The sequence below is a fragment of the Carassius carassius genome, chromosome 15 (assembly GCF_963082965.1).
Source record: "Carassius carassius chromosome 15, fCarCar2.1, whole genome shotgun sequence".
NCBI lineage: Eukaryota > Metazoa > Chordata > Actinopteri > Cypriniformes > Cyprinidae > Carassius > Carassius carassius.
Window position 1 is genome coordinate 29080119 of NC_081769.1, and position 27114 is coordinate 29107232.

Here is a 27114-nt window from a genome sequence, read left to right on the forward strand (position 1 = left end):
AACGTTGATTTTAAATTACGCCAGAAAAAATAACAGATACCTTTTTAATGACCTAAAAAAAAACTCAAACGAAGAGATAAAAAAGATAATTATTTCACATCCCCACCTAAACCACGCCCATTTTATACACCAGTGTCATGCTAATCCAATAATTGCCTTTCCACTCGCTTGCTCTATTTCTATGGCTCCGGTGAGAGTCAGTCAGCTGGAGACTGATCCGAGGCATCAGAAGAGAGAAAGACGTGAGGAAGCAAACAGCTATCATGGCATCGTTAAACCTCGGGTTCAACGGGGCTCGTAAAAAAACGGCAGCGCGTATCAGAGCCGTGGAGAGGAGAAATCTGATCACCGTATGCAGGTAAAATCTGACTGCACATTCATCATCACTGCAGCACACCGGCGCGCGGAACATGTGTGATTATGATGATGATGTCATTGTTATTTTTTAGCAAGTTAGTTTTTGTAAAATGCTGATGCTGGAGCAGGGGAGATGAGATGATGATGAACTGCACACACAAGCGCTGATCTGAGATCTGTCATCGCAGCATCACGTCATATAGATGAAATTCTTAGAAAAAGTACAGCTACTGAATGATTCATGCTACAAAGCATTTACATTGTGCTCCGAGTCCAAGCTACTTCAAAGAAGGCATGTAAAAAAAATGGGGCTTTTCTATGATATGTATAAAAAAAAATAAAAAATAAAAAATGTATGGTAGGATCATAGTACTCATCTAAAAAACAAAGACAATATTTGGACATTTAAAAAAAGCTGATAGTTCATATGAATATTTTTAAACCATTTAATATCAGTTTTTATATTAGATTTTTGTTTTTATATTAGAAAAGCTTGTGTCTTATAGCTGGTTAAGAGTCTTAACAAGGATTTTAACTAGGGAATGAATCATACGCAATACCTTGAGAAATTTGTGACCCATTCTGTGTCACATAATGTATTGCTGAGAATTGTAGTATCTCTTTGCTGAAGTGGATACAGTACACCTTGTTTTATCTGGATGACTTGCTACATTTGCCAAAATGTGCAGTATACAACTGGATCACACTCAGTTTGACCTTCTATTTAGTGTGACCAATGAATCAGCAGTGATATCAGCTTGACTTATTTTCTGATAAAAGTATGCTGTGTGCTACCATGTATTGTTGCATACAATGTGTTTTTTGCACATGCTACAATATATACGTAATGCAAAATATACAACTTCAGCTCACTGGAAAAACATGGCTGTATCTACATTTTTTATAAACTATGATTTGTGAATTAATACATTTTGATGTTGGCATCACATGACTAAATCAGTGGCATTTCTGATGTAGTAAACTTGCTCAGCAGCCCACCTGGTCATGTGATTCATGAATCATTATAAAATAGTTCAAAGACTTGTGGAATCAAGCTAAAATAGCATGGTTCCTTTAGCAAATGCATTTCTATCCAATGTTTGATCAAAGACTTGTGGAATCAAGATAAAATAGCATGGTGTTTTTATCTAATGTTTGCTTTTGTAACTATCAGTTTTAATGCTATCAGTTAGCTTTAGTGTAGGCTGTCAAACCCGAGGTATAATACGACCTTTTTTCTTTTGTTTTGTTTTGTTTTTGATAAAAAAACTGAACACACTTTTGTGCCATTTCACTTTGAAAGTCTTACGAAATGCGCAAGAAGCAACATAATAAAGTGTTGACGTATTCACTTAATGTACTTTTCATGCCACTCACTGAAATATGATTAATTACATTAATATGTCTAATTAGTCAGTGCCACAAAGGCCACGTTTGAAGCAGGGAAAGCATCTGTCTGAACACAAATGAATGTCATACCCATGAGAAGGCACAGCAGGAATCAGCCAATCAAAGAAGCTTCAAGTGTGACGTGTCCACACATTTACAATCACAGTAAGACCGAAGCTCATGGCTCAGACAAATACAGTGATTTTTTTGCTATGTGTGTATGAGGTAGAAAGAACAGAGGAACAGATAAGCAAAATCCATTTCCTCTCCTGTTTATCCTGTGATATCTGATCCTGAGTTCATTCAGGACTGAAATAAATCACTGCACAGTCTGTGACGTTCAGAGAATCATGAAAGAACGTTCGCTATTTGTCAGAAAGTCTTGAATAAATATATTTGATTGTAATCTGAATAATTGCTCTAGATCAATGCTCCTGAAATGATCACTTCAAAGAAGAAATCGACATGAGATTTCACAGGATGGCTTCTTCAGAAATTAAATTTTTGGAGATGGTTTTATTAGTATCAGATTTAATAGTGTCAGTGTGACCTTTCATCAGGCTATTTTAAAGTAATTTCGCATCTCTATTTGTGCCATAAAATACTGTGTATCACTAAACAATTCAAGCACTAATATGATAATTGATGCTACATGACATCATTACGTTGCATACATTTTTCCATTATCATACTTGCAGTTATTTTAGTATGATTTATACAGTTATACTATTTATTAATATTTTGAATTACGTAAATGTATATTCTCAGTTCTCATTTTAATCTTCGTTTATGTTATAAGAATTTTATCCTGTCCTTTTATAATTTTCTATTAGCTTTTTTTTTTTTTTAATTTACCTTTATTTTATTACTTATTTACTTCAGTTAGCTGAAAAGATAACATTTCTTATTTAGATTTATTTCAATTACCAAAATTATTTTTAATAGTTTTAGGCTTAAGAGGGTGTATTTTAACGTCCCAAAAAATACACACACAAACTTTAGGATGTTTGCAATCCTTGGCATATAATGCAGCTGTGCATTTCATATTAGTTTGGATTTTTAAGTAACTTAAGATGATATTTAACCATTAGTCTCAAACCTTATTCTTTTTTCCCCACATTTGCTCTGTGTGTTCTAGAAAAGAAATGTCAGAAGTGAAATTACCTCTGAAATGACATTTGCACGAAGGCTGCTGGGTATTTGGAAGTCACGAGGAGACACATAAAAGCACAGGAGCCGCTGATAATGAAAAGGACACTCATTTATGCCATAATTACATTTGATGAGACCATAATAAACGGCACTAATGGCGTGCCACAAAACACAAGATATCTCCTTTGACTCTCAAATGCTCTTTTAGGGGTTTTAAAAAAGAAGACTCAGATTATTTTAGCTCTGAGTTTTCTGGGAGGGGGTGGTAGTAGCATAGTAGCATAGTTATTGTTAACTAAAAATCTTTTTTTGTTATATATAATAATGTTGAACTTAAAATATAAATATAAAATGTAAATAATAACTGAGCATTAAATTATATATTATAATGCATTAGGAGATGCATTAAAATATGACCAGATCTTCAAAGGCAGCATAATTATGTTAAGTATTTGTATAACTAAAGCTTGTCAGTGCTTTACCGTGCAAGCTTTTAGAAACGTTTGTGTTTTTAAACGGTATTGTGTAGATTTCTTAGTGCTCATGATTGTGATTGTGTGTGTTTGAGTATACAGGTTCTCAGTGAAGACCCTCATTGATCGCTCATGTTTTGAGACGATAGACGACACGTCTGCTGAGTTCATCAACTTTGTCTCCATTGTAGAACATATTCTCAGCCATAGACTGAAAGGTGAGGAAGAATCATATGATCATACTTTCTCGTTCACTTTGAAATTGGAAACAGCATTTCATCTTGATAGGAGCAGCACATCTTTAGCAAACTGACCTGGATTTGAAAATAAATCCTCAATGTGTGTGAGCACTGCAAAACACCTGTATTATTTAATATGTGAATAGAGCATTTACATTTTAATGTACTATAGAAAAAAACTGCCTTTTGCATTCTTAGAAAGAGAGTGGTCATTAAACTAAATTACCGGTGTTTTTATGTATTTATTCATTTATTTTTTGGAAAAATATAAATTGTTTATATATATAATAATAACTTATATAAGTTATAATATTACTGACAGAGCCTTAGAGAACAAATGAACTGACACACGCTCTGCCAGAAGCTTCACACACCATCACATAGTGATGCTGTGTTACATGATGATAAAAGGCCCACACACACACACACACACACACACTCCAGCTGCTGTAATGAGGTATAAATACAGCACTGAGTGTCTCATTTTGGGTTCGAATAGCTCAGACGACTCTCACAGCATGAAAAAGCAGCTCTCACGCTCCCTTACATATCTCTTCTTTCAGCCTTTCAGCAATATTTGATCTTTCCATGTTTATGTATGTTCTCTGAAATGGCTTAAAAAGCAAAAGAATCCCTGTGGAGCTCATCACTTGTCAGATTCAACCCTTTCAGTTACTAGCTCAGATATTTGCCCACAATGTCACTGCACTAAAATGTAGCACAACTGGATGCAAAAATCAGTGTTTTTGTTTTTTTTCAAGAAGAGTCTTGCATCTTAATGAATACAGAGCTCTTCTTGAGGACTCATTGTGTGTGTTTTCCTGCTGTAGGCCAGGTCAGCTGGTTTGGCTATGAGAGCCCGCGCAGTTTCTGGGATTACATACGTATAGCATGCAGTAAAGTCCCCCACAGCTGCATCCACAGCATCGAGAACATGGAGAACGTCCGCAGCTCTAAAGCAAAGGTCAGGATGCATACGTCTGTATTGCAGTGTCATTTTTGTATTATTTATATACCGTTTTTTTATATATATTAGTTTATATTTTCATTTTAGTTTAAGTTTTAGCAATTCTGTTACATGCATTTGTCATTTTTATTATTTCATAAATATTCAATTAGTTGCTAATGCAACATTTCTAAATTTCAGTTTTAGTTTATATTTTAATAAATAAAAAAAACAATATATATAATATATTTATATATAATATATATAAATATGTTTTCGTGTTCATTTTAGTTTGTTTTATTTAATTTTAATTCATTTTATTTTAGTTTGTTGCCAATGCAACATTTTAATTTTGAGTTTTTTTTTTTACTTAATATTTATATATGTTTTATTACATGTCTATGTATTTTTTTATTTCATATTTTGTATTTTTTATTATGGGAAATAGTTTTTAATAGATTTAGCTTTAGATAACAACAACAACAACAGGTTTACAAAAATAACTGGTTTGGTGTCATATTTCACCATGCTGTCACATAGAAGATACAAGAAACTCCCAGATCAGACTTGTCCTGTTTTGTCATCCGTCTCAGATGATGCGATCACAAGTGGTCAGCTAAGACAGATTGCTGGCTCAATTGTTGTGATGTTACTTCAGGGTAAAGGCTTTAGTGGTTGGCAGGTAAGAGCATCCCTCTCTCGTTCTTTCTCTAAGGGTCGTGCCTGGATAAGAGTGGCGTTAATGGAGAAGCGTTTGTCTGAATATATCTCTGCAGCTCTGAGAGACTTCAAAACTACAAGGTATCTTTCCATAGCATTTCTTTTAGATATGCTGCACAGGAAACATTTATTATTATCAATGTTGAAAACAGTTGTGCTAATTGTGGTTCTCTGGTCTTCATCAGTTTTGTGTGTTTTTTTGTCAGGAGGTTTTTTGAGGAGGGGGCTGTGGTTCTCGGTGAGGAGGCGGGGCTTCTTGCAGATACTCTGATTGGACTGAATGCCATTGACTTCAGGTATATTCATGTTCATTCACTTCCTTTCTGTGGATGGCAGTGACATTCAGCTGTGCCACAGCAGGACAGGATGATGATGATGATTTATTATATGGGTGGTGCTCTATAAACACCTGCCGACACGAGCCACACTGAGAACAGCCTCTGTAATGCTTTGTAGGATCATCACTGCACATAATATTCTGCCACAGTGACATTCTCATCCAAAAAAGTGCATTTGTTGGCTTATGCTGATATTTTCATTCTTGATTGACAGTTTCTGTCTGAAAGGGGAGGGGCTTGATGAGAGCTGTCCCGTCGTCATTGACTACACACCGTACCTTAAATTCACACAAACGTAAGAGCACTAGACAAAAACACACATATGAACATGCTGGCTTTGTGAACATGCTTTAGGCCTTCCTAATGCATGAGATTGAATATTATGTATGTGTGTGTGCTGTAGTTCTGACAGCATTAGCAGCGATGAGGAGGAAATGAGAACGCTGGGCAGCAGCGGCAGTGAAGCAGGCACTCCTGAATCCCACATGGCTGCCAGTCTGCTGGCCGATCAGAGCACCTGGTACAGCAAGAGCAAAAGACTAGAGCAGAAATACAGAGTCGTGATGGAACAGAAGGTGAGGGTGACTACTATTCATACTTTTTCTGCAGTATGTATAGCCTACTGTGTGCAGTATGCTGAATTTTTGTATGCATAGAATACCCACATATATTGCCAAAATGCATAGTGCACAACCAGAGCACACTGTGAGCTTCCCTTTTCTTGGTTTTCATTTGATGTGCATGCAGATCAACTTTTGAGCATGCCACATTAACAAATATTTGTAAATTCAGCATTTTGTAATACATAACACATGATGTAAATGGTCATTCCACTTTATTACACGGAACTTAATTTCTGAATTTATTTGTTTTCTTTTCTTAATCTGTATGGATTACTTGGGTTGTTACCGACATCTGGTGAAAATTTCATGTCAACAGTACCTATAGAAATATATTTACTGAGAAAAATGGTGACATGTTCAATACAATTTATTTATTTAATTATGTAACAATATACATATATATAAAAAAATTACTGACTTCATACTTTTGATTGATAGTATATACACTGATTCTGATACTGTACTGCTTTGCAGTGTTTGTTTTTAAACAAGCAAACAAATAAAAAAGTAATTTTCAGATTGAATTCCAAAAATGCATTTCTATTCTTTTCTTTATCTTCATCACCCAGACAATCACCACTCATACTAAGCATATACAATTGTTGTTAAAACAAAATTTTCATTTTCAATTCTAAGTAAGTCTTTGCTGTGTTTATAAAATTCAAAAATTATTTTAAAATTGCTATGAAAAGTCTTTATTCCCTTAAGTATTCATATTTGCTAACTGTGTCAATAATCTACCAAGAATTTTAACATCTCTTTCTATACTAATTTGACTGCAAAAAAGCAAGATGATTATTTTTAGTCAGCCACGCTGCATGCTGTTTACATGCATTTTTTTAAATAGTCTGCATTATAGAATATATTACTGTCTTATATAAAATATACATATATCATATACTATATATATATAGCACCCTCAGATCAGGTCGTGGGGTCTGAACTGATGAGTGCATGAGTCAGTCAGGTGTGTTAGATAAGAGAGACATCCTGGGGGAACCCGGTAACAAGACCAAAATAAAACTGACACAGAGCACATGAATTATTATAATTGTTTAGGGTTATCTGGAGGAGCTGGTGTGTCTGAGGGAAGCTCAGCTCTCTGAGTCTGTCTCTCAGAATAAATCTCTACTGCAACGACTCAAAGACACCGAAAATAGCCACAAAGAGGAGAAAAAGCAGCTGGAGATCATCATACTGGAGCTGCAGGATCAGCTGTAAGTTTGAACCAGTGCTCATTTAGTATGTGTATATCACATCTCTTTTATACATATATACACTTTATTTTATATTTTGTGTGTGTGTGTGTGTGTAGTGTAAATTTCAGTTATTTTTTTTATTTGTGTGTTTATATATATATATATATATATATATATACACATGTACATTTTTATGTATGCACTTCTATAGTATTTTATTTTTTATATTTTAAGTTTTAATTTTAATTACAGTTACATTTTAGTAATTTGTTATGTGCTTTTGTATTCTTTGTAATTGTTTTTTGTTTTAATTTTACTGATTTTAGTTCTAATTTTAGTAAACTTCTGTTATTTTAGTTACGTTCAAGGTATTTTGTTATGTTTTTACGTTTTTAAGTTTTTCATCTAATATTTGCATTTTATCAGAAATTTAATTAGTTATCAAAAACCATTTCAAATTTTTTTTAGTTCTAGATCACAATAACAGGTCTACAAAAATGTAATATAATGTTCTTCTCTATCATTTAATCATCATTTAAATAAATATTGTCATCATCAGTACATCATTTTAAAAAGCAGACTTTGTGAATAAGATGCAAACTTTAATGATCTGTAAATGATCTAATTTGCATAGGCATGTGTTAAAAGAAACAATGTGTTAAAGGGTTAGTTTACCCAAAAATGTAATGTCATCACTCACCCTCAATTCCAAACGTGTGTGCATTGTTTTTGTTCTACTAAACACACACACACACACACACACATTTTTGTAGAATGTGAGTAACCAAACAGTTTATGGTTCCCACTGGCTTACATAATATTTTTTTCCCATACTCTGGAAGTAAATAGTTACCAGCATCTGTTATTTATCAAACTATATATAATTGATGACAGAATTTCCATTTTTAGCTGAACTGCAGGTGAATACTTAAGGCAAACTCGGCACATTTTGAACCTAATTAAAATGAATTGTGATTAATAAGTGAATATGACACTGTATTTCATACTGCACACCAAACTGGCATAACTTTTTGGTAAACTTGCCTGTGTAAGTATGATCCATGCTCATGGAAATGTGCAATTGCGGGAGGGGAAAGCTTAATTATCTGTGCGGTGTGGTCTCATTTATCATCTGATATGATGCTCTGTGCTGTGAAGCAGTAGAACGGTTCCTCTTTAGTGTTTTCTGTGGCTGCGGAGTGTCAGTACAGATGATGTCTGAATGTTTCCTGCCTCCCGAGTCCTCCGAGTCCTCTCTCCTCTCATTCTGTCAGACAGCTGGAGTTCACGGTTCAACTGAGCTCTCGAGGAGACGTCAGCAGCTCGACCAGAGCAGGGTTGCTATGGAGACAGACGCAAATAAGTTAATAGATGATTGCAGCATGTAAGCGGAGAGAGGATTTGATCCATGGACTGGGGGAATGAATGAAAGGCTAGAGGAGAGGCTGATGGGAGGATTTGTTTGTTTGCAAACTATCTATATATCTATCTACACATTATTCAAAAGTTTGGGGTCAAAAGGATTTTTTTTTTAAAGGAATTATATTTTGCTGCAAGGATGCATTAAATTGATTAAAAGTGACAGTAAATACCTTTATAATGATAAAATAGATAAATAAATAAATAAATTCAGTTTTTTTTAGCTTTAGTTTTCTAATCATCAAAAAATCCAGAAAAAAATATGTATCACTGTTTCCACAAAATTATGATTTCTAAGGATCATGTGACACTGAAGACTGGAGTTATGATGCTGAAAATTCAGCATTGCTATCACAGAAATAAATAAAATATATTCAAATAGAAAACAGTTCTTTTAAATTGTAATAATATTTCACAATATTACTGTTTTTACTGTATGTTTGATCAAATATTTGCAGCCTCGCTGAGCATAAGGGACTTTTTTCAAAAACATGAAAAATATTGCAGTACAGTTGTGTATAGTTGTGTGCAGTATGCCAGTTAGTATTTCATTATGGTCATCTAGTTTGATCTGGAAAGACATCGCTCATGGTCAGGTGTTTAATTGGATCATGATGATCATTCTCTGCATTGCAGAAATAGAACAGGCTCTTAAATCTGTGTCTGGCAATAGATGCTTGGTTCCGGTTATAAAGGATACACTTTTTAAGCTGACTTGTTTATATGTTGTTTATCTCAGTAGATACAAGTTCGCCTTTTTCCATGCGAAGCTGTTTGTGTTTCTCTGTATCAGCTGCTACGGACCATCTGTGCGAATCAATACAGATGTCCGTGAGTGTTCGCAGACCACTATTAGTGATTTTTCAGTTGAGTAGTCAGTTTTGAAATCCGATTGCCGAGGTTAAAGACTTTGTTTATAGATGAGATTATTTGACACTGAATGCCATGTTTCAGATGTTAAGCTTTGATCAGTGACTTGATGATAAAGATGGATTTTGGAGAAGGTCTGGGTTGGTGGTTGTGGGACAGGAGGACAAGCCGGTTGATTTCCTGCTGTATAAATTAGGGATGCACAATGGTTAAATCAATAAAAAAGTGTCCAGCTCCACAAATGCAGAATCATACAGATGGATTGCAACAAACGATACTTGTCATTTTTTTTTCTTTTAGCCATTTTCATCTTTAGAGTAGTTAAACACTAAAAATCTAAAGTGTCTGTGATTTTCACCTGCATTATGAAAATAAGTAAAATCTTAAACTTAAAGAAGCCTCTTTCAAAATTTAAATCAGTTAAATTCCTAATATTAATTAAGATAATTCCAAATTGTGTATTTTTTTCTACAGAGGTTGTGTAAGTGCATCTATTCAGACTTCGGTCTAAAAAAATATGGTCAGGATTTATGTTTGGATTTATTACAGCTGTTAGTGAGAAGGTTTGCTTACAGATTTGGTAGCAGAAAACAGCACAAGCAGACTACTGGCTGTATGACACTTTAATTTGAGCGGAATATTTAAATTGAAATTCCAAGATACATGGTTTTTGGTGTTTTCAGATCATTGGTGTTTTTTTTTTTTGAGAGCATTCCCAGGTTTTGAAGATAAATAAGTGGAATAGAGGAATAGTTCACTTCCAGAATAAATATTTCCTGATACTTTATTCACCCCCATGTCATCCAAGATGCTTTTACCATTTTTCTTCTGCTGAAAAGAAATTAAGGTTTTTGAGGAAAACATTTCAGGATATTTCTCCATATGGTGGACTTCAATGGCAGCCAACGGCCTGAATGTCCAAATTGTAGTTTCAATGCTGTTTCAAAGAGCTCTACACGATCCCAGCTAAGGAATAAGGATTTTATCTATCTAAACGATCAGTCATTTTCTTAAAGAAATTAAAATGTATATACTTTTTAACCACAAATGCTCATCTTGCACTAACTCAACCTCACACAGTATGTAATCATGCATGCGTGACATAGCAAACATGCAAAGAAAGGCAACCCCCAATATATATATTAGAAAATGACAGATCGTTTTGCTAGATAAGACCTTTATTCCTTGGTTGGGATCATCACTCGGTAAAGACATTTTGAAACTGCATTGAAACTGATCTCATTTGGATCCACTATGGAAAAATAGATATTTTAGAGATATTTTCCTAAAAAAAAAAAAAAAAGAAACATAATTTCTTTGCGACTGAAGAAAAAAAGAAATGAACTTCTTGGATGAACATTGGAGAGAGTAAATTATCAGGATTTTTTTTTTATTCTGGAAGTAAACTAATGCTTTCAGAGAAAAGCTCTGATTTAAGGGGATTTAAACTCCTGACATCAGGCATCCCAAAGTATTAAAGCTAATAGCAGTACTGCGACAATTATTTTTAATTAATCAAGAGGAGCAGAAATCATGAATTGTTAATAAAAAACTGACCGTGTAGCCCTAGCACATATACGTTTTCAGCTTTTTAGCACTGTCTCTTTAAATGATTATGTTTGTTTCTCCAGGACGGTGATGAAGAACTATGACCTTCGCTCCAGACAGGAGCTCACCTCGCACCTGACAAACCAATGGCCCTCACCTGGTGCCTTGGATACTAATGCAGTTGCCTTGGATACGCTCCTGTACAGGAAACGCACAGCACCATGGGAAGAGTATGTGTTTCTGTTTTTGTATTTCATGAATGTATCCTCTCAGATTACGCACATCCTTGTGAGATACATGCAGTTTCACACCACAACTCATCTCATATTGGATTCCAGTGGAGTTGCTGGCACTCAGCGAATGATCCAGGAAGCAAAGGCTCTCAGGCTCTAGTTTTAGCTCACGTCTGCAGCTCTCAAATCACATTACAGTATTGGCATGTTTCCTACAGCAATCGCGCTCATGTATTGATAACCCACAGAGGTTATTAAATGGGCTGATCTAATTGTAACCCAAACTTTAGTGGTGTTTGTGATGAAAACATTTAATGTTATTTTCAGTTATTTTATTGCATTGTTTTTGAAGTGAAGTGACATTCAGCCAAGTATGGTGACCCATACTCAGAATTTGTGCAGCAGTTAACACACACACACACACACACACACACACACACACCCGGAGCAGTGGGCAGCCATTTATGCTGCGGCACCCGGGGAGCAGTTGGGGGTTCGATGCCTTGCTCAAGGGCACCTAAGTCGTGATATTGCCGGCCCCGGACTCGAACTCACAACCCTACTCACAACTGATTTATAGATTTTTTTTCCCATTTCTTCATTTGTGATCTGTACATGTTCTTTACTTGTGTGTGAGCGCAGGAAGAGCTTCCAGAGTTTGGAGCAGCTTTCTGCAGATATGAGTCTCTCTCAGACGTCACTGGAGCCAGCACAACTGAACACACACAGTCTGGAAAGCAAGGCAGGACTTACACACTGGCACAGAGAAGGTTTGCGATGTGTGTGCGCCTGTGTGTGTGTGTGTGTGTGTGTATGTGTGTGTGTGAGTCAGCTATGGTGACATCATTCTCTGATAACAAGCTCTATTATAGATGATGTGTATCACAATGGAAGGCTCTTTACTCCACCTGAGGGAAAATAACAGCATCCCTTCCTCAATATTTATGCTAATCTCATGAAACCCCCCACAATAAAAAGAAGAACTATAGCATATTTTAAGTTTGGAGTTTCTCAAAAGAATTTATCAAAAATGAAAATGAGCATAAAGGCAGTACAACTATAAACTAATCTATAAAACACTTAAATCTTGTATAAAAACATTTTTCTAATTTATAATGAAATTTTTGCAGTAACGAGAACTCAAAAGAGTGACAAAATTTTAATAATACAATACAAAAACAGTTAACGGCCCTAAAATATGCAAAATATGAAAAAAGTGCTTAAATCACAGTTGATAATCGGTTTCTTTTGTCAACATTCATCATTTAACAGTCAAGTTGAGAGCAACGCGTTGTGGGAAGGGTTAAACTATCTCTAGCGTTATTTTAATATTTATATTCGATTATAGTATTTATTAATATTTTGAATAAGCTTGCACATAATATTTTCAGTATAATTTCAGTTTAGGTTTTAGAAATTTTTATGTGCTTTTTTTATTGTTTCCCCTTTTTTTATTAAGCTTAAATGCAGTTTTAGTAGTATTTTAAAAACCTGAAAATTAGAAATGTTGCCTTGGTAACTATTAGTTTTCATCTGATACTTACATTTTAGCATTATTTTAATTACCCAACTCAATTTTTAATATAGTTTTATTTTGAATTACATCTATTGCTCAGATGTTGTGTCTACTGCTCTGCCTTTTGTCTGTTTAATAATATCATCCTCGCTCATCCTCGTGTGCTCGTGTTTTCACAGGGAAAGAGGATACTCCGTCTCTGAGGGGTTTGTGTGGTTCCTTAACCTCAGTGGCCAGTTACAAATCTCTGGCCAGTCTGAAGTCCAGTGAGTATCTGGCCAGTCCGACAACAGACATGACCAGCCCAGGACTGACTCCATCCTGAGAGACAAGTATGGACATATAAACACATACACAAACACACGGAAACGGAAGTCTAGCTATCGGTATCATCCTCCGAGCTTCTAAGAGACATTTCAGCTAGACAAGATGAAACCCTAGTGCTGTCCTGACTGGTTTGAGTTCAGTTTGAAGTGCAGTTTGTTTTTAGATGTGAACATTAGGTCGTTGAAGTCCATAGCTAGTGTAAGCATTAGTGAATACTGAGCATAATGTATTACGATGAATGACAATCTTGACTCAGGACATCAGTGAATTTCAGCTGTTTGGGAAATTTAGTTTATCTGCCCAGTTCAAATGGCTGCTGTTTTTGGAAAGTATTTGCTTCTGTTTATAAAAATTGTCCTGTGTGGAGTTACCCTGAATTGCTTTAAACTTTTAAATTCGATTTAACTTCATTTCTCACTATTTGATTTGATCTGATATTAAATGTTAGATTTACTGTTTTATTTAATATTTTATTGTATTTTTACTTTGACTTAACTTCTTGTATCACTATTTCATTAAATTTTATTTTAAATATTACATTTCATTTTAACGTTTTATTTCATTTTATTTCGTTATATTATTATTATTATTATTTTCCTCCTCTTAAAAACACACTTTTCTGTATCAATTATTGTAATTAATCTAGTCTCTCTCTACACATTTTGGTCCCTTTAAAGAAAAAAAAAAGCTTTTAAAATGGACATGCCAAGTAAAATACATTTTCAAATATTTTTTAACAGCTTTCAAAATAAAGCTGTGAAATTTCAGTAACAATTCTGTCCTCTTACATAGAGAGGTCTTACATATTCATCAGCTCTGTGATTTACATAATCATACCGCACTCAAACATTGGTTTTGCATTTTTCCCACCGTCACTATCAGATAGTGGCTAGTGTGTGCATTGGTGTAAAGCATTGCCATGCATTTATATAAATAAAGAAAAATAATATGGATGACATATTGGACTGAAACAAGAATGTATTCAAAGATCTTTAACTTAATCAAAAAATAGTTTTATCAATTTAATGGGATTAATTATGAAAAAGACAACAAAAATTATTTTAGTTAATAATTTCTTCTAATTTGTATGTAAATGCTGTAAGTTACTACCTCCAGAGCAATTCAAGCTTATAGTACCACTTCGTTTTTGACTGTATAATGAGGCTGTGGACTATAGAGCAGTGATGTTCAATGACATGGACATGAATAATATAGCCACTTTTTTCATGTCAAAGCCATGCTTTTTTCATCGACCACAATTCTCTTCATTAGACGGCTTTTTTTGTGGTTAATTTGGTTAGAAAACTAGAATGTCATAATGTGCAGTATTTAATTCATTTTGAATCCATTGTCTGAACCCAGTTTAATGTAAATGTAAGGTTTAACTGTAGAATTAATAGGTAAAGTTGTGTTTGAAGTTCAAGGTGAATACTCCTAATACTGCTGCTGATAATAATTAAAAAAAAAAAATCCATTTAATATTACCAGTGTGATTTGCTCATAAAACAGACCTGTTTATAAAATCAGTTTAAGAGGCATGCCAAGCCATGGGTTATATGTAAAAAATAATTAAAGTGTTACGAAATGTGTATGATTACTCATGAGCATCAGTACAGTCATAACAGAAATTCCAGGGAAACACGTATGCAGAATTCCCTTTGTTGGCGCTCATCAAAAATAGTATTGTCAGCTCGAACATTGCCTTGCTGAACATCCATGTTCTTAGTGTTGAAAAATGTCTCGTCTAACGGTGTGTGACTTCAGTTCTGTACCGCACAAATGCATGTTTTACACTGTTCAGAGCTCAGTACACCTAAATGTGCATCTCTAAATGTGTGTTTTTTTTTTTTAGATTCTTTACAGCACTGTTTGATCAAAAATGTGCAATTGTAATGTTTATAGTGGAATGAAGGAAATTCATTTCAGTATTTAAGTATTATTTTTCAGTTTCAAGAGTTTTAACCAATACATTTGAGAAAAGTTACATGCCTTTACAGACATTTTGGAATGTATTTTGTTTCTCGATGCTTTGAAATCTGTTTTTAGGATTGAGTTTTTCTTTCTTTAATTTTCTGTTGCATGGTGAAAGAAATAAATGGGGTGAGGGTAATGAGGGCGCACTGAGATGAATATCATATATTCAGCTAATTATAATTTATCCTCATTATGTTTGGTCAAATTATACTTTATGTCTTCTATGAATGTTTTCATCTATGATTGTGATTTTCAATAAATTCCAGTGTAAATACAGGCTTGGCTCAATGCTGGTTTTGTCTCATTGGCTATGTGTGCAATGGAATACTAGCTCACAGAGCACTTTGCATGTATTCTGCAATTAACATTTTTGACACACAACCTCATCATGTTGCATGTTTAGTTTGGTGTTATCAATATAAATTAATTGCAACTGTGCAAAAACAATGTAAAAAAATAACAGAAATAATAATTAAAAAAACAGCTTGCTAATATTAATTCTGATTCTTTCATCTTACACTGGAAATGGAAGGTAAATAGATTACATTTTGTACATCGCATAAGATCTTATGCACTCCTGGTTCAAGCAACATAAATCTGTAAATCTAATGAAAATACCTAGAGACAATATTCTGCACTGAATAAAGAAATCAAGACAAATTTGAACTCATTCTTCATTATTAAAGCACTTAAAAGCGTAAAAAGTTTAAAAAGCTGTGAATATTCACACTTAATTGTTAGGCATTGGGTCAAGAAATATATTAATCGACAATTAAAAATCTATTATTTAAGCATTAAAAAAAATTTAAATCCCCCTCATCAGTCTCATTTTTGGCACCATTTGCGCACACTGACTTCATTTAACAAAAACCTGAAAATACATGACTGAAACAAATGACTTTTAACAATTAAAAGTCAACAAGCCTGAATGGGTAGAATAAAAATTACAAGGATAATCATGTCTGATGAGAATACATTTGGTGTCAATTTACTTTAAAAGCACAAATATTAAACTATACTTTTATTATATTTTTAAAGAATTTAACCTAAGTGGAAGATGAAAGTAAATACTGATTTATTTCACAGCAACTCTATAAGCTAATCTCTCTTTTAGACAGACAGCACAAATGATAGCATGTTGGGAAAATTTGTGGAGTAATCTGTGGTTAAGTTACTGAATCTTAACGAAGATCATGTGCTGGGCTGTAGTTGTGTCACCCTCTGTTTCTTCTGGTTGTATCTGTGGAAAAAAGCTTTTCCGGACTCATATGTGCTGATCATTATAGCACACGCAGGAGCAACTTTAATCAGCCTCGGCAGAAAACCTGAGGATAAGAGACAGAGAGAAATCTGAACTGTCTGAACTGTACTGCTGAGACATCTAGTGGTGATTTGAAAATCCTGGCTCCAAATATATAAATATATACAGTACAGACCAAAAATTTGGACACACCTTCTCATTCAAAGAGTTTTCTTTATTTTCATGACTATGAAAATTGTAGAGTCACACTGAAGGCATCAAGGCCTATTTGACCAAGAAGAAGAGTGATGGGGTGCTGCGCCAGATGACCTGGCCTCCACAGTCACCGGACCTGAACCCAATCGAGATGGTTTAGGGGTGAGCTGGACCGCAGACAGAGGGCAAAAGGGCCAACAAGTGCTAAGCATCTCTCGGGGAACTCCTTCAAGACTGTTGGAAGACCATTTCAGGTGACTACCTCTTGAAGCTCATCAAGAGAATGCCAAGAGTGTGCCTTCAGTGTGAATCTACAATTTTCATAGTTATGAAAATAAAGAAAACTCTTTAAATGAGAAGGTGTCCAAACTTTTGGTCTGTACTGTATATATATATATATATATATATATATATATATACAGTCGTGGCCAAAAGTTGAGAATTACATAAATATTGGAAATTGGAAAAGTTGCTGCTTAAGTTTTTATAATAGCAATTTGCATATACTCCAGAATGTTATGAAGAGTGATCAGATGAATTGCATAGTCCTTCTTTGCCATGAAAATTAACTTAATCCCAAAAAAACCTTTCCACTGCATTTCATTGCTGTCATTAAAGGACCTGCTGAGATCATTTCAGTAATCGTCTTGTTAACTCAGGTGAGAATGTTGACGAGCACAAGGCTGGAGATCATTATGTCAGACTGATTGGGTTAGAATGGCAGACTTGACATGTTAAAAGGAGGGTGATGCTTGAAATTATTGTTCTTCCATTGTTAACCATGGTGACCTGCAAAGAAACGTGTGCAGCCATCATTGCGTTGCATAAAAATGGCTTCACAGGCAAGGATATTGTGGCTACTAAGATTGCACCTAAATCAACAATTTATAGGATCATCAGACTTTTCATCAGGCGAAGACTTTTGGAAGATGGCCTGGTGTCAAGAAGGGCATCAAAGAAAGCCACTTCTCTCCAAAAAAAACATCAGGGACAGATTGATCTTCTGCAGAAAGTATGGACTGCTGAGGACTGGGGCAAAGTCATATTCTCCGATGAAGCCCCTTTCTGATTGTTTGGGGCATCTGGAAAAAGGCTTGTCCGGAGAAGAAAAGGTGAGCGCTACCATCAGTCCTGTGTCATGCCAACAGTAAAGCATCCTGACACCATTCATGTGTGGGGTTGCTTCTCATCCAAGGGAGTGGGCTCACTCACAATTCTGCCCAAAAACACAGCCATGAATAAAGAATGGTACCAAAACACCCTCCAACAGCAACTTCTTCCAACAATCCAACAACAGTTTGGTGAAGAACAATGCATTTTCCAGCACGATGGAGCACCGTGCCATAAGGCAAAAGTGATAACTAAGTGGCTCGGGGACCAGAATATTGAAATTTTGGGTCCATGGCCTGGAAACTCCCCAGATCTTAATCCCATTGAGAACTTGTGGTCAATCCTCAAGAGGCGGTTGGACAAACAAAAACCCACTAATTCTGACAAACTCCAAGAAGTGATTATGAAAGAATGGGTTGCTATCAGTCAGGATTTGGCCCAGAAGTTGATTGAGAGCATGCCCAGTCGAATTGCAGAGGTCCTGAAAAAGAAGGGCCAACACTGCAAATACTGACTCTTTGCATAAATGTCATGTAATTGTCGATAAAAGCCTTTGAAACGTATGAAGTGCTTGTAATTATATTTCAGTACATCACAGAAACAACTGAAACAAAGATCTAAAAGCAGTTTAGCAGCAAACTTTTTGAAAACCAATATTTATGTAATTCTCAAAACTTTTGGCCACGACTGTACACACACACACAATTTTTTTAATCAAGGTTCCATTTAACGGATCCAAAAAAAATTATAAATATAGTAAATATAAAATAATAATAAAAATAAATTATTATAAAATTATATTTCAAATATATGTTCTTTGGAACTTTTTCTATCTAACAAAGATTTGTGAAATAAGTGTCACAATTTCCACAATAATAATTTAAACATAATAATACGTAATGTTTCTTGAGCGGCAAATCGGCATATTAGAATGATTCCTAAAGAATCACGCGACACTGAAGACTGGAGTAATGATGCTGAAACTTCAGTTTTGCATAACAGAAATAAATTACATTTTAGATTACATAAATATAGAAAACATTTATTTTAAATTGCAATTATATTTCACAATTTAAATAAATGGTATATTAATGTAATTGATCCCAGATTTTAGGAAATTACAGTATTGTGCAGTAGGGGTAAAATCTTTGTGTGCTCTATATAAACTTTAACATTTACCTGCAAATAGTCCTGATACTCCATTTTCGGCAACTATCCTTTTCATTAGATAATATGTGCTGGATGAGACTTGTGTGGACACTACACAGATAATACTGCACATTAATGTCATATTCTGATTTGATTATACAAATCAAACCAAAGCTCTGAATTCCAATAATAGAAAACCTATTTACATAATTTCACATGAATACTCACATTTCATTGTCTGCAGTTCACCCAGTTCAACCTGTCTTTTTGTCTTGACCACATCAAACGGCAATGTGACGATTGATGCAAACTACAACAAGAAAATACAGGTGCTTATACAGGTATCTGACATATTAGGTCACATTTTTATTTACAATACAAATGCAATGCAGCCAAACATCCTGGATATTTCAAAATATGCTTAGAGTGATGGGATCACATTGGACACTACATACTGTATGCATGTATTAAATCCCAGTAATTGAGGCCCATGAGAGCTCTGATGATACAGATGTAAATCACAAACTCACTGATCCAGACAGCGCTCCAGCTGTGAATGTGATGGCAAACGTTGGATCTGTAGAGCTATAGTACTGACAGAGCCAGGCTTTACCCTTCTCATAGTTAAACCAGTACATAGCTGTGGAGAAACAGAAGGTTAGATCAAAAATTAGGAAACAGCAGCAAACACATTCAAATTCAAAAATGAAGACGCTTTAAAAATATGATCAAATGGAAAATTAATGTGATACATAGCTAAATTTACAGCATCATTACTCCAGTCTTCAGTTTCAAGTGATCCTTCAGAAATCATTCTAATATATGCTGATTATGCTGACTATCAGTGTGAAAAACAATAATTTTGTGGAAACTGCTTACATTTCTTTTTTTCTTTAATGAAAGCAACAAAGTAATATAAAAAAAACCTTATTATAAAGTTTATAAGAGCAAATTATAGAATGCAATAATTTTATATAATATAAAGTATATCATTTGTGTGTAGATCTCATTGGCGTTTTAAAAAAAAACCTTAATTAAAATTTACATTCAGAACTTTCAGTTTTATAGTAGTTTTGAGTTTTGTGTTTATAAATCGAGTGCTTCAAAATGTGAAGTCTGTTATATGTAGGCTGTGAATGTTTGACCTGAGAATGGGACGTCTCGGAGCAGCGTGGGTCCCCAGCCCCTCCACAGAGACCGCCAGCCCTCGTTGTGCAGCGCTGACTGGATCACGGCGCTCAGCTCTCGGTACGACTGCTTCTCAGACTGCATTTTAGTGCGGATCAGCTCCAGGGGGCTGATTACTGTAGCAGACCCCACTAACACATGCAGAGATCTCATGTGAAGCCAGGCACACTTTGATATTGAAGGTCAGCATGCAAACACTTAATCAACAGGGTTAAACTTTACCTCTCGCGATGGCACCGGCAAACAGCGGCGCATAATCTGATCGGTCACCCATCCTGAGCTTCAGAACAGCACATAGCTGATCGTAACTTGTGAAATAGATGACTGTTGCAGGCACTGCCATCACTCTACGAAGGGAAATGCATTTCATTGTTTGTGTCCCAGCAAAGGTCAGTTGAGTTCAGATAACTGAACACTCACAGTGTTGGAGGAAGACCGCTCCATAGAGACCTTATTCCTTCCACGCGTATAATCTTAGTAAAGGCATCCTGGAACAGAAGAACAGAGTGTTTGAATGAGTTAAACCTATCAGTAATATTTATATATTTAAAAAACATCACAAGTAAAGAGAAACTGTATTCACATCACAATAGTATATGGTTTAGCTTACCAAAGTGCCAGAGAAATGACCAGGTGCTTTGTACCATGCCTTTGAATTGCCATTCTCACAGACGCATACATGATCCATCAGGCCATTACAGTACACAAAACATTTTCCTGCAAATCATCAAAAAATGAGTGAGTCAGGTTTGACTTCATTTGAACAGAAAACTAAATGAGCTTACCTTTGGGAAAAGGATTCCTTTGTGCCTGCAGTCTGATCTTCACCACATCCAGAGGTGTTACTGTGAAAATGAAGAAAACAGAATTAGTATTATATACTTACATTTTGATAAATAGGTGAACGTGACCTTGAACGTGAACACACACACACACATATAAATATATATATTGGTTTTATTAAATGTCATATTCAAATGTGTACTTTGTAAAAAGTAAATATTAAGATGTCACTTAACAGTAAATATCAATTTATTTTTATGGTACTTTTAACACGAAACACATCTAATCTAAATTATATATTTATTGTCATTTAATCTAAATTTACAGTCCATTCACAAATATATAGTGTTACGAAAATACGCATCAGACTACATCATTCTGACCCACGTTGCGTTCTAAAGGTAATAAGTTCCGTATATTAATAAATCCATGGTCTCTTACCTAACAGTGACGTAACAATTGCCCCAGAACAAGATGCAATCATCTGCTGGATGGGTGTAATTTCCCCCTTGGGGATTGAAGAAGTTTTCTGAGAGCTCATCTCAAAGCCCGCGATGTAGACAAAGCTCTGATTAATCGAGACGTACAAACCTTGTTAACCTCACTCTTTACTGGATGGCTGCCATGTGCCAAAAATGGAACTTGTTGAAGAACAAGCTCACACCTTCTGTAACATAAAGACCTGGTTTATTCCATTGACCTTTATCGGTTTTCATGAATGAATAACCAAATGACGTAAACAGCAACTACTATGTAACCCAGACAGAAAAATAACAATGTCATCAATCCAGTCCAAAGATACTAATGAATTCACCGATTCACTAGGAGTTTCACGCTACTGCATAGAGTGCACCATTGCGCTTGTGTGTTTGTGTAGCCGTGTGTTTCGCACCAGCAGATTCGTAACTTCCTGCTATTTAAATTTCGCACTCTTCGACATAACAGAGTAGCGAAATCATATTTTATATTCTTAACATTATTTTTCTTATGTATATTCTACATAAAACTCAAGTTATTTATATTGGTGTAATTGACATTCAAATGTCAGTGCTTTGTGGCGTCGTTTTTTAAATGTAAAAAAATGTACGTCGAATCTCCCTTCATGAACTCCAAGAATACATCAGGTTTTGGAGTGGAGAGAGTCTCGAGCGGGAAAATGGAAACGGGTTGCGTCGAGTGTTTGTTATGAAAATATTTTCAAACAGTAGAGGCATTTAACGCAGTGTTGTGTTTTTACTTTAGTGTTTTAACCAAGGAACACTTATAAGTAATGTTGGCGGGATAGCTAGCTGGTTTAGCCGAGTTTAGGGCTGTAAACGTTAGAAGGATAAGCTCCATTATGAAGCACGAATCTTTCTCCAGGTGTAAGGATAGAGGTGCTGTGCTCCTTTTACCTCTTTTACTATTTTTATTTTTCAATTAGCTCTTTTTCGTAATAGTATCCCTTGGAAATAGCAATGCTTTAGGAAACTTCCATGCTTATGCTGTTCCGTATATAACGTTAACGTTACACTGTCTGAATGTAGTGCATTGTTTATAACGGTCTAATTGCGCAATATTGATCTTCACAGATTCAAAACTGGACGGACACAATAGTGCAGCATCTAAAAGTAAAATTAAACCCACATGTGATGTTCTTCAGAGCAAACCTTTTAAAGGTAGAATATTTTACTTGGATCTGCCATGGAATATGAAAACACAACTCTTGGAAAATGACATCAAAACACTTGGTGGTGTAAGTAACGTTAGTCATTGTTTATTGTATAAAACATCATAATATATCGTCATTGATTTGAGGCTGTTGTGTGCAAAATATAGATCTTTTCACATGCAGGGAGAGAATGCCCTTTAAATTAGTAAAATTAGCTGTCTTTAGAAACGTATTAAAGACTAGTTCAATAAGCTTCACGTTGTATAGAGTCTACTTGTGTTGACTTCTGTTGATGTAAACAAGACTGAATTTCCTGCTTCATTTAAACAGTGTATTAGATGTTTTATATCTTTTTCTCAGTAAGAGTTCTAACCATATGGTTCTAACAAGAATATGTACTCACCTTCAGGACATCCAAGATGTGGATGAGTGGATATTTCTTCAATAGAACAGATTTGGAGATATTTAGAATTACATCAGTTACTGGATACTGTGCAGTGAATGTGTGCTGTCAAAATGACAGTTTCAAACAAAAGATAAAAACATAACTGTAATCCACATAATTCCAGTTGTTATGTTTCTCCAAATCTGTTCTGATGAAGAAATGACCTTCTACATTGTGGATGGCCTTAGGGGGAGTTAATTAACATGCACATGTAATCACAGATGTAACCTCCTGTATTCTCTGCTCATCAGACCGTGGAAAAGTTCTTCAGTAAGGAGATCAAATATCTTGTGTCCAGTAAGCCAGAGGCACGTTATGCCCAACGTCTCCTGCCCGACTCTCCTGCTCCCAGTCCAGATTCAGGCGTCAGTTCCCCTCATCCCAGCAGCAGGAGGGAAAGTCATGGGCACAGGGGCAGTTCACAGGGAGTCACAGATATGGTTAGTCAGGATGCTTTTTTCAATGCCATAAATATTGTTTCTGGGATTAAATAAAAAAAAAAGTGAATTTCTGCAGTTAATATTCTTATTTTTATGCTCAATTAAGGGGGGAAGTCGTGGCCTAATGGTTAGAGAGTCAGACTCCCAATCGAAAGGTTGTGAGTTCGAGTCCCGGGCTGGCAGGAATTGTGGGTGGGGGGAGTGCATGTACAGTTCTCTCTCCACCTTCAATACCACGACTTAGGTGCCCTTGAGCAAGGCATCGAACCCCCAACTGCTCCCCGGGCGCCGCAGCATAAATGGCTGCCCACTGCTCCGGGTGTGTGCTCACAGTGTGTGTGTGTGTTCACTGCTCTGTGTGTGTGCATTTCGGATGGGTTAAATGCAGAGCACAAATTCTGAGTATGGGTCACCATACTTGGCTGAATGTCACGTCACTTTCACTTTTTTCACTTTTAATTTTAAAGTGGAGTGCCTAAAAGCAACACGCAAACACAGTGGTCCAGTAATATTGATGTAATGTCACAGGTGTCTTTGAACATGACTCAACCAATCCTACTCAATGACTGGAACTTTTTTATAATTGCTTAATAATATGATATATATATAGATTTTTTTTTTATATCAATCATATGTTCTTGTGTTCTTGGAAAACCATATTTGTTTTTAGGGTTGGAAAATTTTCCATCCCTTTGCAAGCCTATTTTGTTTATTTTTTTATGATTAGGATGAATAGAATGTTTACAATTTTTTTTTTAAACAATGTTAATATCTTTATTGTCATTTTTGGTCAATGTAATGCATCCTCGCTGAATGAAAGTATTAATTTCTTGTTTAAATTTAAATGTTAAATGTTTTTGAGAAAAAAAACACTGACATGTCTTTTGCTGGAATTTCACAGGCAGCTGTAAGTCGAGGGAAATCGCTTGTGGAGAGAGTCGTTAAAGAACAAGTTAGTCAATCTTTATCATGCCTTGTTTGTTTGTGAATCAACTGTGTGCAGCAGTCTTGAGTAGTTTATCAGTACTCTGGTTCTTGGCTCTGTTTTAGGAACGTGTTCAGATGAATGGGATCTTAGCAAATGCTGTGGAATGGGGGGTCAAAGTCCTACATGTTGATGGTATTACTTGTGTCATCATTATTAATACTTGCATTTTTAAAGAAGTAAGATGTGGTATCAGTTTTATATGGTCTTTTATGCTTGGCTTCCAAACAGATGTTATTTCTTATGTTGACAATAAGAAATCAAAAATCATTGCAGTGAATGCAGCTAATCCAGTGGTGAAAGGAGCTGTGAGTAGTTTTATGTTTGTAGCACATGTAAAAATAAAAAAATCAACCATTGAAAACCCATATTGTTCTACCACTTTTCTAAATATTGGACTTGGTGAACAACCATAAAGTTGGTCTTTTACTGTCCAAAAGAGAAATCTGTGGAGCTGCATATAATTTAGTTGTTTCTGTCTATATTCAGTTTATCACTCTTTATTTTTAGGCCAGCATTCAGCACACAGAGAAAATTCTATATCACAGACACAATGGTAAGTAGATAATAAAGAACCTTTTTTATTTGTTGCATCTTCCTGTTGAGAAATGTTAGTTGATGATATTGTAGCCATCTTTAATTAATTTTGTTTAAATGTTTTATATTTCCAGCTGGAAGAATTCGTCGACCATTTGTGAAAGTAGAAGACTCAAGCAGGTGTGGTTTTTTTTTTTTTTTTACCTTTCATGTTACTTGTCTGGTTTAATAATGTGATGTTTCTGCAGACATTATCGTCCCATCTACCTTCCACTGTCCAACATGCCTGTGTGCAACGTCCGGTCTCTTCCACCTTGCAGTCCGTTCCTGATGGATGAACATGGAAAGGATGATCCAAAGAAGAGACACAAAGAGCAAAGGTAAAATCAGAATCAATAGTATCTTCTTGTTATGCAGACATTGTTGAGTTTTTCTGTGTTGTGAATGAGAACCTGTGTTTTGCCACAGGTCTGGAGGGGAACGAGGAGCCAGAGGAAAGAAAGAGAGGTGCAGAGGACATGAAGGGAGAGAAAAGAGGAAAGGAGGGTACTGTGAGTGCTGTGGGGTCAAATTCGAGAACCTAAAGGGGGTACGTATTGGAAATTATAGAAACCCAGTAAAGTTTAAATGAACACTTTGCATATGCTGTTTCTCGTCAAAAAAAAAAAAAAAGACACAATTATTATACATTTTGGCCTGAATCAGGATTTGCGTGAAATCCATGACCTCTGTGCTCAACTTTTTTTGACTTTCTGACCACCAGCACCTAGAGAGCAAGCAGCATCAGACTTTCTCTAAGAGTGATGAGTACGGAGTTGTGGATCGAGTCACTGCTGGACTGACCTGCAACCTTATTAACATTGGCACGCACTGCAGAAGGTACAAACGTGTCATTGAAAATTATATTTTTCCTGTTTTTTCTGTCCTTGTGACAGCACTGTCAATGTCTCTGTGCCATAGGGTGAAATGCAGTACATCAACCCCTATTCTCTGTGCTGGAGCCATGTTGCCAGTAAAGGAAGATGTGGGATCTGTGAATGGTTGTTGGATGCAGGAAAGCGAGGGGTCTTTGCTTTGTAGCTCTACTGCAAAGCTACCTCTCTTGGAACAGACCAGAGAAAAACCTCTGTCGGTTCGCAAGCGCAGCAGGGGCCAGTGTGAATTGCCTCAGAGCAACAGGGATAACTTAGTTGACCAGTCCAACATTCCGGAGAAGTCCCACTCCAAGCGTGGATCCTTTGAGTGGGAATTCCACTCGCGGAAATCCGAAGCTGCATCTTTTCTCAGCAGAGAGCAGAACTGTGACTCTAATGCACTTGAATCCAGGACAGATCAACAAACCAAGACAAACCCTGACATGCACACAGCTCAACAGTTTAGTGAAACAGAACGAGAATTGTTAACTGGAATTGATTGCTTCAGGAGTAACTACTGTGAACTTTATTCGCAAAGTATGCCAGAAAATCAAGTCGGAAACTCCGCTTTTTGGCCTTTAACCTGCACAGAACCTGAACCGGACCTTGACAGCCCCACTAATTCACTGCAACGAAAGGTTCGAAGTGTCAGATCCAGAAGAAGAAAGCAAGCACCGACCTTGCACATCGAATCCAGTAAAGAGAGAGAATCATTGAGCTCTCTTTCACCTGTTAAACCTATACAAGAGTGTGAGAACCCACCTGCTTCTCTCCTGGACCTCTGGCAGCTCTTTCAGTCCACTGACAACATGGATGAAGACTTTAAGGGTTTTTGTGATGAGTAAGAGGAATTGAACACACAAGTATGTTGTAAAAGTTTTTACTATGCCAAATAATATATATTAATAAATCAGTTGTCTTTCATTAGAACAAGGGAAAACTGCATTTTCACCATAGAGGCTTAAAAAGAAAACTTCTAGGCTGAAAATATACCTACTGACTATATACTGGAAAAATGAGTGGATATGCACAGTAAGTATGTAAATTTGTGGAGTGGATGTAGTGGAATAATATAACAGCAAGAGATTGTCTTTTCTGGTTCCTGTATTAAATTGCAAATATTTTTTACAATA

The 27114-nt window shown here is 35.7% G+C and overlaps 3 protein-coding genes across 3 annotated transcripts; 2 read left to right on the forward strand and 1 right to left on the reverse strand.

Annotated features, from left to right (window-relative positions):
* The first annotated feature begins 171 nt into the window (after positions 1-171).
* On the forward strand, positions 172-15599 carry LOC132158793 (RUN domain-containing protein 3B). The gene is made up of 11 exons (XM_059568371.1): positions 172-358; positions 3474-3589; positions 4441-4574; positions 5272-5357; positions 5483-5572; positions 5829-5909; positions 6018-6189; positions 7297-7454; positions 11357-11503; positions 12149-12276; positions 13202-15599. The coding sequence occupies exons 1-11, from the start codon at positions 264-266 to the stop codon at positions 13345-13347; spliced, it is 1353 nt and encodes a 450-aa protein (XP_059424354.1). The 5' UTR covers positions 172-263; the 3' UTR covers positions 13348-15599.
* A 915-nt stretch (positions 15600-16514) lies between these two features.
* On the reverse strand, positions 16515-21868 carry LOC132158804 (probable mitochondrial glutathione transporter SLC25A40). The gene is made up of 10 exons (XM_059568387.1): positions 21451-21868; positions 21012-21071; positions 20837-20943; positions 20647-20714; positions 20449-20573; positions 20184-20357; positions 19569-19678; positions 19267-19348; positions 19069-19149; positions 16515-16648 (listed from the first exon to the last, which is right to left on the reverse strand). Exons 1-10 carry the CDS (start codon positions 21548-21550, stop codon positions 16515-16517), a joined length of 1041 nt encoding a protein of 346 aa, XP_059424370.1. The 5' UTR covers positions 21551-21868.
* A 50-nt stretch (positions 21869-21918) lies between these two features.
* LOC132158787 (protein DBF4 homolog A-like) lies at positions 21919-27114 on the forward strand. The gene is made up of 12 exons (XM_059568359.1): positions 21919-22385; positions 22581-22744; positions 23357-23545; positions 24447-24497; positions 24596-24665; positions 24762-24838; positions 25041-25086; positions 25202-25247; positions 25316-25447; positions 25536-25656; positions 25831-25946; positions 26028-27114. Exons 1-12 carry the CDS (start codon positions 22349-22351, stop codon positions 26824-26826), a joined length of 1848 nt encoding a protein of 615 aa, XP_059424342.1. The 5' UTR covers positions 21919-22348; the 3' UTR covers positions 26827-27114.

Excerpts from the sequence above, each read along its gene's own strand:
- LOC132158793 (XM_059568371.1), top strand. The coding sequence starts at position 264 with ATGGCATCGTTAAACCTCGGGTTCAACGGGGCTCGTAAAAAAACGGCA. Across the intron at positions 5,358-5,482 it reads AGAGACTTCAAAACTACAAG|GAGGTTTTTTGAGGAGGGGG; the intron begins GTATCTTTCCAT and ends TTTTTTTGTCAG. Across the intron at positions 5,910-6,017 it reads TACCTTAAATTCACACAAAC|TTCTGACAGCATTAGCAGCG; the intron begins GTAAGAGCACTA and ends TGTGTGCTGTAG.
- LOC132158804 (XM_059568387.1), bottom strand. The coding sequence starts at position 21,550 with ATGAGCTCTCAGAAAACTTCTTCAATCCCCAAGGGGGAAATTACACCC. Across the intron at positions 20,715-20,836 it reads GTCATTTCTCTGGCACTTTG|GATGCCTTTACTAAGATTAT; the intron begins GTAAGCTAAACC and ends CTTCTGTTCCAG. Across the intron at positions 20,574-20,646 it reads AGCGGTCTTCCTCCAACACT|AGTGATGGCAGTGCCTGCAA; the intron begins GTGAGTGTTCAG and ends TTCCCTTCGTAG.
- LOC132158787 (XM_059568359.1), top strand. The coding sequence starts at position 22,349 with ATGAAGCACGAATCTTTCTCCAGGTGTAAGGATAGAG. Across the intron at positions 25,448-25,535 it reads AAGAGACACAAAGAGCAAAG|GTCTGGAGGGGAACGAGGAG; the intron begins GTAAAATCAGAA and ends GTTTTGCCACAG. Across the intron at positions 25,947-26,027 it reads ATTGGCACGCACTGCAGAAG|GGTGAAATGCAGTACATCAA; the intron begins GTACAAACGTGT and ends TCTGTGCCATAG.